General features: G+C 59.3%; 7 protein-coding genes and 1 non-coding gene across 8 annotated transcripts in view; 3 read left to right on the top strand and 5 right to left on the bottom strand.

Moving 5' to 3' along the window:
* Nucleotides 1-74: 74 nt before the first annotated feature.
* On the bottom strand, nucleotides 75-954 carry VDAG_06175 (phenylacetone monooxygenase; the record flags this gene model as incomplete). Its single annotated transcript, XM_009659189.1, has 2 exons — nucleotides 75-231; nucleotides 329-954. 2 exons carry the CDS (start codon nucleotides 952-954, stop codon nucleotides 75-77), a joined length of 783 nt encoding a protein of 260 aa, XP_009657484.1.
* Nucleotides 955-1,595: 641 nt separating this feature from the next.
* On the bottom strand, nucleotides 1,596-2,282 carry VDAG_06174 (uncharacterized protein; the record flags this gene model as incomplete). The annotated part of the gene is made up of 2 exons (XM_009659188.1): nucleotides 1,596-1,803; nucleotides 1,963-2,282. 2 exons carry the CDS (start codon nucleotides 2,280-2,282, stop codon nucleotides 1,596-1,598), a joined length of 528 nt encoding a protein of 175 aa, XP_009657483.1.
* Nucleotides 2,283-2,759: 477 nt separating this feature from the next.
* VDAG_06173 (beta-xylosidase) lies at nucleotides 2,760-4,779 on the bottom strand (the record flags this gene model as incomplete). The annotated part of the gene is made up of 5 exons (XM_009659187.1): nucleotides 2,760-3,074; nucleotides 3,128-3,603; nucleotides 3,954-4,361; nucleotides 4,463-4,549; nucleotides 4,599-4,779. 5 exons carry the CDS (start codon nucleotides 4,777-4,779, stop codon nucleotides 2,760-2,762), a joined length of 1,467 nt encoding a protein of 488 aa, XP_009657482.1.
* A 506-nt stretch (nucleotides 4,780-5,285) lies between these two features.
* Nucleotides 5,286-5,367, bottom strand: VDAG_20175. Its single transcript has one exon. It is a non-coding gene; the product is annotated as a tRNA-Ser (tRNA).
* Nucleotides 5,368-6,651: 1,284 nt separating this feature from the next.
* On the top strand, nucleotides 6,652-8,412 carry VDAG_06172 (uncharacterized protein; the record flags this gene model as incomplete). The annotated part of the gene is made up of 1 exon (XM_009659186.1): nucleotides 6,652-8,412. The coding sequence occupies one exon, from the start codon at nucleotides 6,652-6,654 to the stop codon at nucleotides 8,410-8,412; it is 1,761 nt and encodes a 586-aa protein (XP_009657481.1).
* Nucleotides 8,413-8,695: 283 nt separating this feature from the next.
* On the bottom strand, nucleotides 8,696-9,034 carry VDAG_06171 (uncharacterized protein; the record flags this gene model as incomplete). Its single annotated transcript, XM_009659185.1, has 2 exons — nucleotides 8,696-8,785; nucleotides 8,846-9,034. 2 exons carry the CDS (start codon nucleotides 9,032-9,034, stop codon nucleotides 8,696-8,698), a joined length of 279 nt encoding a protein of 92 aa, XP_009657480.1.
* A 515-nt stretch (nucleotides 9,035-9,549) lies between these two features.
* VDAG_06170 (pyrazinamidase/nicotinamidase) lies at nucleotides 9,550-10,341 on the top strand (the record flags this gene model as incomplete). Its single annotated transcript, XM_009659184.1, has 2 exons — nucleotides 9,550-9,612; nucleotides 9,730-10,341. 2 exons carry the CDS (start codon nucleotides 9,550-9,552, stop codon nucleotides 10,339-10,341), a joined length of 675 nt encoding a protein of 224 aa, XP_009657479.1.
* A 2,027-nt stretch (nucleotides 10,342-12,368) lies between these two features.
* Nucleotides 12,369-13,890, top strand: part of VDAG_06169 (3-hydroxy-3-methylglutaryl-coenzyme A reductase) — a gene marked incomplete at both ends in the record, with an annotated part of 3,650 nt that continues 2,128 nt past the window's right edge. Inside the window, one exon of the mRNA XM_009659183.1 lies at nucleotides 12,369-13,862. Within this exon, the coding sequence (XP_009657478.1) occupies nucleotides 12,369-13,862 (1,494 nt within the window). The remainder of the gene's footprint in view (nucleotides 13,863-13,890) is intronic.

Below are 13,890 nucleotides of genomic sequence, written 5' to 3'. Positions count from 1 at the left end.
GGACTTCTTTCGTTTTTCCGCGCCTCTTTTCGGGCCGGAGTACCGTCGAGAAAAAGGTCGTCGTCAGTCACCATTCAAGATTCCCAGCCGCCAGGCGTGTTAGACTGATCATAGCGCACGTCGATCTTGTCCCAGACACCTGCTGGCTCGCGTGCTGCGCAGGACACATGATCGCCGCACAAGAGGACGTTCACCAGGGATGCCGACGAAGAGGCCCTCGAGGAGGTCATCCTTTGCGGCGGCGAGGCGGTGGGGCGAGCCAGAGCGGCAGCAGGCGGCGCAGCAGGAGCGTCAAAGGGGGCTCGCGCTCGGCAGCGCAAAGACGTACGACGGGCTGCGCTGCAGGACCGTGACGGACGCCGCCGTCTCGGCCATGGTCGGGAACAGGGTCCAGGTGGTGGCGCCGGAGCCGACAATGACGACGTGTTTGCCGGCGTAGTCGAGGTCCTCGGGCCACCACTGCGGGTGGGCGACGGTGCCCGCAAAGGCGTCGAGGCCCGGGATGGCGGCCTCGAGGGCGCGGTCGTACGAGTAGTAGCCGGTGCAGAGCAGCATGAAGGCGGCACGGAAGCGCTTTCGCTGGCCGCCGTGGTCGACCTCGACGGTCCACCGCGCCGTCGCCGAGTCCCAGTCGGCGGAGAGGATGCGGTGGCCGAAGCGAATGTGCTTGTCGATGCCGTGGGTGCGCACGGCGTCCTCGACGTACTCGATGATGCGCTCGCCCTCGATGATCTTGCGCTCATGCGTCCACGGGTGCCAGTGGAAGCCAAAGTTGGTCATGGCCGCGTCGCAGCGGAACCCGGGGTACTTCCAGAAGGACCACGTGCCGCCGAGAATGTCGCGGCCTTCGAGCACCGCGAGAGACGCATTCGGCAGCTCCGTACGCACGCGGTACGCCGCGTTGATACCTGAGAGGCCGGCGCCGAGGATGAGCACGTCGAGCTCTTCGGCCATTGTGCGAGCGAGGAGGCGAACGGACGGGTGCTGACGTTGTACGAGAACGGGATGCCGCCTGAGCTTAGTGCTGACGAACCCCTTGACAGCTCGATGCGGCGAATGACGCGTGGAGTTGGGGGAGGACAGAGCTAGATGGTGGTTACACAGCTGTTGGCGCTTCTAGTGTGAGATGTTCTGTCTTCTGTTTGCTGTGCAATGTCGGGATTCGACGATAGAGTTTGGCTGGGTGGAGATGGCCGAACGTCAATAGAATGCCACGATGTGACGTGGGGTGATGCGATGATAGGGTCAGGGGGTTGAGGCGAGAAGTGTTGGGGCGAAGTCTAGATCTTCACGTTCTCGATCTTCACTGCTCTTGTGCTGCTACACCGAGCGAGCGCCGAGACACCGAGTCACCGAGAAGGACATGAGTTCACCGAGCTCACCGGGTTCACCGAGAATTGATACGCAGAGATACAATCATGTTGGTAGCAGAGATGCGTTTTGTTTCGGATAAATCCGTATTTTTGTATTTTGTGTTTTCTTCTTTTTTTATTTTCTTCTTTTTTTATTTTCTTCTTGTTTCTCCTCTTCTCACGCCCTCATGCTGTTCATCTAATGTCCCCGTCGACAAAGGAAATACAACACGTGCGCTGTTGCTACTGTCCACCAAGTCCATCCAGCCCATCCACCTCATCCAAGTCCTCGAACATGGCCGGATCGTTCTCCTCCGCCTCCCTCCGCCACCGCGCCATGTCGTCAAACACCCTAGGGTTGACGCGCCGCATCTCCGCCGCCCACCGATCGAGCTCCGAGACGCTGTCGTACGTGTCCTTGACGAGGCTCGCCTCCCAGGCCATCATCTCCCTTGACATGGTGGCGGCAAAGTACGCATGGCACTGCTGCCACGACCACCACAGGTCCGACCCCCGGCCGTCCATGTGGCCCCAGAACATGACGGCGATGCCGCGGCGCACGCAGTCCTCGCACCACTTGGCCGGGAAGTCGTTGCAGAAGACGTCCTACGCCGTCCACTCCCACCCGTCGCGGGCCACGACCTGCACCGCCTCTGCCTTGCGGCAGCCCTGGTTGATGCGCGCCATGATGGGGGTGAGGAGCCGCGTGGGCTGGAACCCGTCGATGCCGAGCTCCGCCGAGGCAACGTTGTGGTACCGCCCGCTTTGCGCCTTGCTGTACTCGCAGAGCTGGAACGGCTGCCGCGGCCGCCGGATGTTGCCCCGGTCCATCCACGGCTTGACGGCCGTCACGGCGCGCGTGCCGTTCGGGCTGCCTTGGCAGAAGGTGCCGCCGTGGCAGAGGTAGACTACGTCGGTTGGGTTGCACATGGAGAGGTAGGCTGCTTCCAGTTTACGCTGCTGTTGGGTTCGTATTGTGTAAGCTTCGGAATGATGACTTGGTTACTGGGTACAGAATTCCATGATACATCTCTGTCTGGAGCAGTTGGATATTTAAACATTCGAAGAAGCCCGAGAGCAATGACGATGATGAAGATCAGCTACTCGTAACCTGCCATCAGGCAGCATGTGAGTCGGTTGTGGTCGCTGGGTGTGCAGCTCCCTCAACCTGGAATACCCATGGTGTTCTGGTGTCTGTAGCATATCTGTGCGGATTGCTGAGGCGCCACCATACTTTGGCAGTCACAGTTCCATGGCTGGTCTAGAATGGGTGCGGCTCCAGATGGACAGGGCTCGACGTCAGCCCAGAACAGCTGTTTTGTCCACGAGCAACTTCATTGCAGCCAGAGGGGCTTCTGGCAACTAATCGAGCCTCATGATGCAGTCCCAAGTCACACCCAACATCCTCTACCATCGATCGTAGTCTGGGATGTCCTCCTTAAAATACGTCTCCGTGACCTTGGTGAACCCAACATCCGGAGCATTATACGGCCACGGCTCGCCCTCGCCCGTAGCAAACAGCCCAAACGAGTTGCCGCTAAAGACGAACCAGCCTGCCGGCGCAAAAGCCTGCCACCTGGACTCAATCTCCTTGACGTACGTAGGGCTCTTCTGCCCCTTGAGGCTGTAGCCCAGCTCATACTTCAGCGGCGTGGCGCGGATATGCAGGGTGAGGCCCGAAGAGAGCCCGGCGCCGGACTCGTTGAGCGGCGTTTGCCAGTACTACAGCGAGGTTAGCAGAAACACCCACAAACAAGCTTTTCGTCTGCCCGTACCTCTGTCGTCAGGTTCCTCCGCAGCTCGGCATACAGACACATGCCCGTGGCGTTGACACAGCCGCGGAGGCCAATGTCCTGGTGCTGAAACTCGGACAGGTACGACGAGATGCCGATCCTGTTTCGTGGGCCCAATGACCCCTTGAAGCCCAGCAGCTCGGCCGAGAACGTCATGTTCAGCGACGTCTGCTTCCTCAGGAGGGCGGCCGGGGTGTCGCGGTCGCTGAGCCCAAACACGTTGGGCCGCAGCACCAGGCGGCCGTTGAAGACTTTGTAATTCTGGGTATACGGCGTCCGCAGCTGATACCAGCTCTTGTCGAGCTCGGGGCCCGAAAAGTCGTCGACCCACGGTTCGGGGACCGGTCGGGCGCCGGCAGCCTTGGCGCCCACCTGCTCGCTGAGGAGGACGGAACGGCCGCCGTTGAGGACCGGCCATCCATCGACCCACTCGGCCTCGACGAGGAAGCCTTCGCGGCCTATGGCAAGGCGTCAGTTCGGAGGAGTTCGACAATCTACGCGCCTTTGTGCAAAGGGGGGGACCTAACCTAATGGTGAACTGCCATTGATGTTCCGCCGCGCGAGAAACGAGGCGTACCATTTGCCGTCCGCCGCCTCGACGAGCGTCGCGTGGCCTGTGGACTGCACGGTCAGGTTCTTGAACCCCCACTGCCCGTTGTACAGCAGCGGGTTGCCGGGTCCCGCTTCAAAGGGGCCCTGGGGGCTCTTGCTCCGGGCGACCGTCACGCGGTGAAGCTCGTCCGTCCCGCCTGCGACTGTCAGCACCCGATGCTCTCAGACTTCGAAATCGAGCATGCGCCCTTCTCACCTTCCGCGGCGATGAGGTAGTAGTAGCCGTCCCGGAACACCGTCTTGGGACCCTCGGGCCGCGCGCTCGCGACGTGCGGCAGCGTGCCGTTCCAGAGGCTCACGTAGGGGCCGACGCAGCGGCCGGACGACACGGAGACCTCGCAGCCGGCGAGGCCCCACAGGCGGTCGGCGTTGTTGTTGGGCGCCATGAGGTTGAGGTACGTCTTGCCGGAGACGGGGTCGTGGAAGAGCTCCGGGTCGATGCCCCAGGGGTCGGCCCAGACGGGGTCGGACCAGGTGACGAGGTCGGCGGACGAGGCGAAGAAGACGCGGGGCCAGACGCGGGCGACGGGGTCGTAGGTCCAGCGCGTCATCGAGGCGATCCAGAACTTGCCTTTGAAGTAGGAGAGGCTCGGTGCCCAGGCGCCTTGGCGTGCTCGTCAGTCTCTGGCGTTTTGTTCCCCGCGTCGGCCGGCGTGGCGGGGCCAAGTGAAGAGGGGGAGTAAGAAGGGAAGATAGGGGTCTTACCGGCGGAGGTCGGGGTGCCGTAGAGCGGCAGCTGTTCCGGGCGGGTAAAGGCATGGCTCTTGAGCGTCCAGTTTGCCAGATCCTTACCTAGTCATGCGGTCAGTATATTCTCTCAGAGTGGTTGAGGGGCGCCTACTGTGGTAGATGGGGATGCCGGGATAGTACTCGATGCTCGACGTCGCGATGTAATAATCGTCTTTGACCCGCAAGATGGACGCATCAGGGTTCCATCCGGGGATGATTGGGTTCCAGATCGCAGTGACAGAGTCGGCGAAGAGCGCTGTGAGGCACGCCCCGAGCGTGGAGATGAGCTTCATTCTGTGCAGCAGCAAGGCAGGCGAAGTGAGCTTAATCTTCGACAGGATCCCATCACGTCGTCTCCCCAGATCTTATAGGAGCCATCGATGTACCCCGCGTCTTCCGTCCAAGGGTGCGCGGAGTGCGTTCGCGGGGAGCAGACGGCCGCCGGAGGAGCTTCCGGGGCTGCTCCGGGTGGGCGGGGAACGAGGCGATGCTACCATGTTAGGGCTTCTGCAATCCACAGACTCTTCTGCCTGGTCTCCTTGATAAGTACGATCAGTATTAGGACCAAGTCGCAATCGGGTGAAATGCCGGCATGCCAATCGTGGGACACGACCGATTGACGAGGCGAATTGATGCCGAATTGTGAGATTGGCTGCGCGTCAAGACAACCCATACCTTAGGCATCTCATGCAAGAAAGAACCCTTACTCTGTCAATACGGATGATCAACCAGAAAGAAAACCACAAGGATGATTCCCAGTTGATGGCAAAAGAATCGAGACATAAACAGCAAAAGGAAACGACGAGAGCAGGATTTGAACCTGCGCCACCGAAGTGAATAGATTTCTAGTCTATCGCATTAGACCACTCTGCCATCTCGCCTGTTGCTGATCGGGTGCCAGATTGCAGGCATTATGTCCGGCGGATAATTGTGTGTGTGTGTGTGGGTGCCTCGAGCCCCAGTACGTGATACTGAAGCGGACGGGCTGCTGTGGATACGACGAACTTGGGTGGTCCAGCCGCTACACTAATAGTCTCGGCAAAGCACCCCAAGTGTGCGGCCTGTATGCAGCCGAGGCATGTTTTGGGTAGATGTACTAAAACTTAGCTTCGAAAGTTGCCGTGATGCATCTCCATTGAAAACTGGTTCATTCACTTTCTTCGACGACACAGCTAGCTCCCTGTGGCCTGACGTCGAAAGAGGTATTTACCCCAAGGGCGTAATGATCTTGTGGAGGGACTGACAGGGAAAACGTCAACTCGGACCACAAGAAGAGACCTGCCGCCGCCCTTCAATTGCTCTTCTCTGGGGCCCTATGACCGTCGCCGGCCGAACGGCAGCGGGTTGCCTTTTCCAGGTGGAGGAAACCTTGTCGCAATTCGAACACAAGCCGCCGTCGTCCTTGAACCGAATAACGACGGTTTTTCCCATGGCATTGTGGCGGTCATCATGGAGACATGCCTGCCACTCCGACAGGTATGCCGTTGGGCCAGGCACTTATCTGGTGAAGTGAAATAAGATCCAGTGCCAAAACACCAACTATATGCATTCAGTCCCAAACGAAGTCAAAAAAGCGGGAAGAGGAGGTGTGTCCGTCTCGATCGCCAAGTCCAAAGCCAAGTTCGCGCCCGACAACATGGGGTCGGCTCACCATGTCCAGGGGCACGCAAACTTAACGTGACTTGAAGGTTTGATCGGCAATGTTCAACCTTGCTTCAGGCCATACTGATGAGGCTCCCCAACCCATATTGCGGGCGACTCGCCGCCCCCCTTTTGGTTGCACCCGCTCCAGCGACCGGAAAAGGACTGCCGTCAACTACCGTGCCAGCCCCCATGGCCAACTAAAGATTCAGCCTCCCGCAACAGCAGTAAACTTCCCTTAGCCCAAACCAATGGGTACTGACAGGCCAGAGCTCCGGACCGCGTGGACTTGTGCCTCTCTGCCCGCACGTGCCATTTCCTCCACGGCAGCGGGTTGGCGAACAGACATTCGGGGGTCACTGGAACGACCCCTATAAATGTCGGCGATCCGCCGGTCGAAGGATCGGCGCTCTTGACAGCTTCCGATTTATTGCATCACAGTCTCGATACCGCAAAACTTCCTCCAAACAGATCACAGACCAAGCATCAAAGCTGAGGCCACGGCCACCAGAGTCCCCTAAGCTATGGAGGAGAGTCGCGAAAAGCATGGCTCGCTCGACAACGACATGGAAAAGGCCCAGAAGACGCGTGTTGACAACGTCGACTCGGCCAGCGCCGACTTTGAGATGGAAGAGGATGCCATGCCGCCGGGCTACTTCCGCAGCCGCTTCTTCATCGGCTCCATGATGGGCATCGGCCTCGGCCTCATGGCCGGCGTCGCTGGATTTGGATACGCCGCGCCCATTCTCGGCGTCATCAACGCCGACATTGGACCCGACCCGAACATCGTCTGGGTCGCCCTCGTGTACACCCTCGTCAGTGCTGTGACCCTGACCATCATTGGGCGCGTGTCCGACATTTTCGGCCGCCGGTACATGTTCGTCGGCGGCGCGGCCCTTGGCGTCATCGGCAGCATCGTGTGCGCCGTGGCCCCGGACGTGCCCACTCTGATCGGCGGCATGACCATCATCGGCGTCGCCGCAGCCACGCAACTGTCCTACTTCTACGTCATGGGCGAGCTCGTGCCGATGAAGTACCGCCTCGCCGGCAATGCCTTCTGCTACCTGTTCTGCATCCCCGGCTCGGGCATCGCGCCCCTCCTCGCCCAGGCCTTCATCCGGCATCACCCTAACGTGGGCTGGCGCGGCCTGTATTATCTCAACACGGGCATCAACCTCGCGAGCTTCTTGTGCTGGTTCTTCTTCTACCACCCGCCCACCTTCCGCATGAAGCACGGTGGCAACGCCTCCAAGTGGGCGTACATCAAGAACTTTGATTACGCCGGCACAGCCCTCTACACGGGCGGCTTGCTCATCTTCATGATGGGCCTCAACTGGGGCGGCGTCGTGTACGCGTGGGACTCTGCCCACGTCATTGGGACCATCGTCGTCGGCTTCGTCGCGCTGCTGGCCTTTGTGCTGTGGGAATCGCTCGTCAAGCTCAAGGAGCCGCTTGTGCCGATGCACTACTTCCGCCACGGCCCCTGGGTGTCGTCGACCATCCTGACTGGTCTGGGCGCGAGCGTCTACTACGCCTTTGCCATTGTGTGGCCGTCCATGGTGGCCGTGTTGTACACGGACCCGGCCGACTCGCCTTTCTACTCAGCATGGCTGGCCTCGTGCGTGTCGCTGTTCATCGTCATGGGACAGATTGTGGGCGGGTTCATCGGCAAGAAAATCGGTCACCTCAAGTGGCAGTGCGTCGTCAACATAGTTCTGGGTGGTGCGTGCTTTGGCGCCATCGCGAGCTGTGGGCCTGATACGCCAGTGCGGGCGACGATGCTCGTGTCCTTGGGCGTCTTCTTCATCGGGTGGACCGAGGGTACGGCCATCACGATCGTGACGCTGTGCGCGCCCGACCAGGCACACCTCGGCAGCGCCAGTGGCATCGCCGGCAGCATCCGCTTCCTCATCAGCAGCATTGCCGCGTCTGTGTACAACGTTGTGCTCTCGAACCGCCTGGCGCGGGAGATCCCGGCGCAGGTGCCGCCGGCCGTGATAGCCGCCGGTCTGCCGGCATCGAGCGTGGCTGATTTCCTGGCTGGTTTCACGACGGGGTCTTTCGAGGGCGTCGCTGGCTTGACGCAAAATGTGTTGGCAGTAGGGACGGCAGCATACAAGCAGGCGAATGCGGATGCGTACCGGACCGTGTTCTTCACAAACATTGCCTTTTCAGGGGTGGCCATCATCTGCGCGCTGCTGATGCCCAACGTGGATAAACATTTGACCGACCGCGTGACGACGACGTTGCATCAGGGACGGGACGAGAAGCTAGCTGGCGAGTAAGGGCCAAGCACCTGAGGAGCGGAATGAGAACATGTTTTCCTTTTGTTGATTCGCCTGTGGGTGCTAGCAGAAGTCTGTTGGTGTGATATGAAAATTGCATTCCTCGACGGCCCTGCTTCAGTAGATGCCGTCGGCAAAGTCGACAACAACGGCCTTGGTGACGAGCCCCTCAATGCTCTTGACAAAAGCCATGTGCACAGGATCCTCCTTGACGTAGTAGTCACGATCAGACGCGCTGGAAAACTCGACGACAAAGGCGTGGGTGATGCCGCCTTGGAGACCTTCAGGCGAGTTGTCCTTGCCCCCCTTGACGGACACGATGTAGGGAGTGCCGCTGGTGGGGTGGACGCAGTTGTCCTTCAGCTGTAGCATCCTCGCAGTGGCCTTGTCATGTCAGAAGCTGAGCTCAAAGGCAAAAAAATGATACACTTACGTCTCTGACAGCCGAAGAGGAGGCATCCTCCTTGAACTGGAACAGAACGAGGTGCGTGATGGGACCCATGGCGACGGAAGGGAGGAGATCGTAGGGTACGTGAACTCGCAAGGGACTGAGATAGACACCGAGAGAAATGAGCAGCAAAACGACGAGCAGTATGAAGGATTTGAGACCGCGGGGAAGCATGATGATCAGCGGGTGAGGGGTTGAAGAGGAGAGAGATCAAAGAACTTTGTTGGCGGTTGTGGTTTGCAGGATTCGTGATGGACACCTCGAGGAAGGCATAGGGGAGCAGTGAGTGCCCGATTGGGACAGGGGAAGTGGGGCGTATACTGCCAGATGGTGACAGCCCGATACGTTCTCTCAGCTGGCACACTCTCGGCCTGTTGATGATGCGTCGATGGGGTGGAAGTCGTCGTCATGATCAGTTCAGTTTCAGAGGGTCAGCCGTAAGGCGGTGTGGACAGTATCATCACCTGCAGATGACCTTCTCATTCTGACCTCCGTCGTGCAAGTCAAGAAGGCCAAGTGTTAGGGTGCCGCGGGCAGACGAAAGACCAAAGACGAGCAGTTGCCCCACTTGAAGGCATCTGGGCAAATGCGAGGGAGCCTCATCAGCAGGCGATGATGTAGACTCATTGCCAATCTCCATCTCATCAACATCACTCACCTTGACCCTGGGCCAGGCCATCATCACCGCAATGGGCGACAAGTTTCAACCGGCCCTCATTGTGGTCGACTTTCAGGAAGATTTCTGCCCACCCGTAAGCTGACCATGACCTCAGTGCTCTCACCCATACGCAAAGGGCCATGGCAGGTCATCCACGGATGGCGCATAATCAGCATCATGGGCATGATAGCACTGACGTCTCCCCCCACAGCATGGCTCACTTGCAGTCGCCGACGGCCGCGACATTACTCCCATCGTCAACAGTCTCCTCAGCTTGCCCTTTGTCGCCAAAATTGCCACCAAGGACTGGCACCCAGCCGACCACATCTCCTTTGCCTCGAATCACGCAGACGCCTCGCCCTTCACCTCGACGACGACAATCACGAACCCCGCCAACCCGTCGGAATCATACGCCTCCCGCCTCTGGCCCGTCCACTGCGTCCAGAACACCTCCGGCGCCAGCCTCGTTCCCGAGCTCGAAGCCCACCGCCTGACGGCGACCATCGAAAAGGGCCACGTGCGCGACGTCGAGATGTACAGCGCCTTCCGCGACCCCTACGGCGTCGTTGACAGCGGTCTCGCCGAGACGCTGCGGGGGCAGGGCGTGACTGACGTCTTCGTCGTCGGGCTGGCGGGAGATTACTGCGTCAAGTGCACGGCTGTGGATGCCGCGCGCGAGGGCTTTCGGACGTGCGTTGTCGAGGAGGGCACGCGCTGCGTCGAACCCGACAAGTGGGAGGCATGCAAGGACGAGCTCGAGGCGGGCGGCGTCCGTGTCGTGAGCGTGGAGGGGGCAGAAGTTCGGCGGGTGCGGGATGCGTAAGGGCGTGGATCCCCCGGAGGAGGGGAACGGAATCAGCGTGCCATATGCCATATGCCATATGGCTGAAAGACACGAGGTTGGCGAGGTTTGTGGATTCTTTGCCTACGGTTCTCGGGCACGTCGCTCGAGAACATCTGGAGAAGGGAAGTAAGAAGTGATGCTTAGCTAATCGGAACACGATCATCTGGTAACAAGTCATTACAGCTGCCGACTCGCTTGACTTGACGCGACCCTGCATTACGTGGTACACCAGCACTGCATCCAACGGACTACGGTATATCGTGTCACCTGTTGTGGAACTGGAGCGACATGGCCCGGCATGGATCGCCAGGGGGTTTACAGATCTCACAGCTTGTATACTCATTGCATCTCACCAAGGTTCTTACTGAGGTAGCGTATCTTGTGACACAGAAATGTTGCCAAATGTGAGGCAATAAGGTCGAGATGAGATGAAAAGCTAAACGGATCGTGCAGACGGTTAACACTGGGGCTGGCAAAGGGGGATGGGTGTACTGCAGTGAAGCAATACTGAGGCAAGAGGGTCGAAACGGTTGGGCTCCACCGCAAGTCTCTCCTGGCGGTGTGATCGACGAACGGCACGGACAATTCCAAGGTCCCGCCAGTCCGTCACAATCATATCATCAATCCTTCGGGGAATGAATGCTGTGGTGTCGTCTTTGAGGGATAGGGTGCTCTTCAATCTTCGGAGTGTAGGTTTGGGTTTGCATCGTCCTTTGAGCAGAACAATGTTGCTGAGCCTCGCACGACACATTGTCTCCACGCCACACAAAGCCGTTGGCAGGCGCTGGCAGGCGCTGGCAGGCGTTGGCAGGCGTTGTGCTCCCTTCAGTTGGGCTTCTGCGTGCACAGGGTACAGTAGTAGTACAGTAGTACCTGACATGGTGGACGCCCGTCCACTCAGCCCCTGAAAGAAATCATTCGCAGTGGAGAGCAGCCCTGATCGCCAATGCACAATGGCTGATGGCACACCGAATGGGGAGAATGACATGACGACAAACCTGCGCCTCGATAAGATAACGCGTACCGTCAGCCACACGACGTCGACTTGCCCACCGTAACCCAGGACTTCAGCCAATCAAGAATCCCCATCAGGCTCATTTCAGCTGTGGAGCATCCCACCGTAACAAGCTTCGGCGATACGTACCGAAAACCGCCAGGCACCACAATCTCCCACTCCTAGTTTTTTCTCCCATGAAGTTGCATCCACCAGCCCAGGAGCAGCAACCTTTTGGTGGCTCCCCCTTGGCTCCCACCCCCCCAGTCCGTCGAGGCCACTATCAAATCACCAAACCCCTTACAGGGACTACCTTACTTACTTTGCCTTGTCTGTATCTCCCCTTGCTTTGGTCTGTTCCCCGTTTGCCTTTCATCCCCTCCCCGCCCGCTCGGTCGACCTTGCGATCCTCTCCCTCCTCCTTCTCCTCGAGTCCCTCTTCAACACGTCTCGCTGTTGCTAGGTACGAGCCATCACCGCTCGTTCGGCTTCAATTGCGCTTTCAACATTGCGCTGAACCACGCCGTCGGCCGTCTTGTCCCACTGTCGACTGTCCACCGCCTCTTCGCCCACCCGACGAACGAGCAGAACGGCCAATACCGAGCCGCAAAGTTGATCGAACGGCAACACGCACACAAATCGGAGTACGAAGCAGCAACATCATTGGGTCTAGCTGACTTGTGAAGGCGAAGTCGACGTACGTTCACCGTCCTTGAGCATTCTCATTGTCTTGTAATTTTTGCCCGTTGCGCCCCTCCTGACCCTCAGCGTGTCTTGCGCGTGTCTCTCGTCCTCTCCCCTCTATTATGGCGTGTCATCCCCCAAGAAATTCGTTTCCCACAATCATAACCACGAACGGGCGAGGCATCGTCACAAGCCAAATGCTCACAAGAAAAATCACAGGTTCCACCGACGCCGCCGATCCGAGTCCGAGTCCGAACCTACCACCCGATCTCCGAGATCCCCCCAATGTCGTCGTGACCTCCGAGTCCACCTCTCCGATACCGTCGCCATGATCTCGTCCGTCCTCTTCCCTCGCCGTTTCCGCGGCGAGCAGCCCCAGGCGCAACCGGCCGCGCCCTCTTGGATCAGCAAAAAGTCCACGCCCATCCTGCAATTCTTCTCCTCCCTCGCCTGCTCCCACCCCATCCACACCGTTGTCATCGTTGCTGTTCTGGCGAGCTCCTCGTACGTGGGGCTCCTCCAGGAGAGCCTCTTCGATGCCGCCACCTCGGTGCGCAAGGCCGACTGGTCCTCCCTGACCGAAGGCAGCCGTCGCCTGCAGGTTAGCCCCGAGACCAACTGGAAGTGGCAGAACGTCGACCAGGATGTCGTGCCCGCCAGCCATGTCGAGCACCTCGCCCTCCTGACGCTGGTCTTCCCTGAATCGCACTCGGCCGAAAGTGCAAACACCGCGCCGAGGGCCCACGCCGTCCCCTTCCCGCAGAACCTCTCCGTCACCCCGCTGCCCCAGACTTCCAACTCCCTGACCGCCTATTCTCAGGACAGCGCCCTGGCCTTCTCTCTGCCCTACGACCAAGCGCCCGAGTTCCTCGCCTCCGTCCAGGAGATCCCTGACGATGCCAACAACGAGTCGCGCGAGACGCAGCACGGCCACGAGTCCAAGATGTGGATCATGAAGGCGGCCAGGGTCAACACCAAAAACAGCTACATCCGCTGGGTCACCAACGGCTGGACCGAGTTCCTCGACCTGCTCAAGAACGCCGAGACTCTCGACATTGTCATCATGGTGCTTGGGTACCTGTCCATGCATCTGACCTTTGTGTCGCTGTTCCTCTCCATGCGCCGGATGGGTTCCAACTTTTGGCTCTTTACCAACGTTCTCTTCTCGTCCGTCTTCGCCTTCCTCTTCGGCCTCATCGTGACGACCAAGCTCGGGGTGCCCATCTCCATGGTCTTGCTGTCCGAGGGTCTGCCCTTCCTGGTCGTCACCATTGGCTTCGAGAAGAACATTGTCCTGACCCGTGCCGTCCTGTCCCACGCCATTGAGCACCGCCGTCCCCAGGATAAGGACGACAAGAAGTCCAAGAAGAAGGCTTGGGAGGTCTCGTCGTCCAACGTCATCCAGTACGCTGTGCAGGCCGCCATCAAGGAAAACGGCTACGAGATTGTTCGCGACTACGCTGTCGAGATTGGTGTCCTCATCCTTGGCGCGGCCTCTGGTGTCCAGGGGGGTCTCCAGCAGTTCTGCTTCCTCGCCGCATGGATCCTGTTCTTCGACTGCATCCTGCTCTTCTCCTTCTACACCGCCATTCTCAGCATCAAGCTCGAGATTAACCGCATCAAGCGCCACGTGCAGATGCGCCGGGCTCTCGAGGACGACGGCGTCAGCCGCCGCGTGGCCGAGAATGTTGCCAGCGGCAACGACTGGCCCGGCAGTGACGACAAGGCCGCCAAGGACACCTCGCTGTTCGGCAAGCAGATGAAGGGCAGCAACGTTCCCAAGTTCAAGGCCCTCATGGTGACTGGCTTCGTGCTGATCAACGTCATCACATCTGCACCATTCCCTTTAG

Source organism: Verticillium dahliae, genomic scaffold (genome assembly GCF_000150675.1).
Source record: "Verticillium dahliae VdLs.17 supercont1.13 genomic scaffold, whole genome shotgun sequence".
In the NCBI taxonomy this organism is placed as follows: domain Eukaryota; kingdom Fungi; phylum Ascomycota; class Sordariomycetes; order Glomerellales; family Plectosphaerellaceae; genus Verticillium; species Verticillium dahliae.
This window is presented reverse-complemented; position numbering and strand designations above follow the sequence as displayed.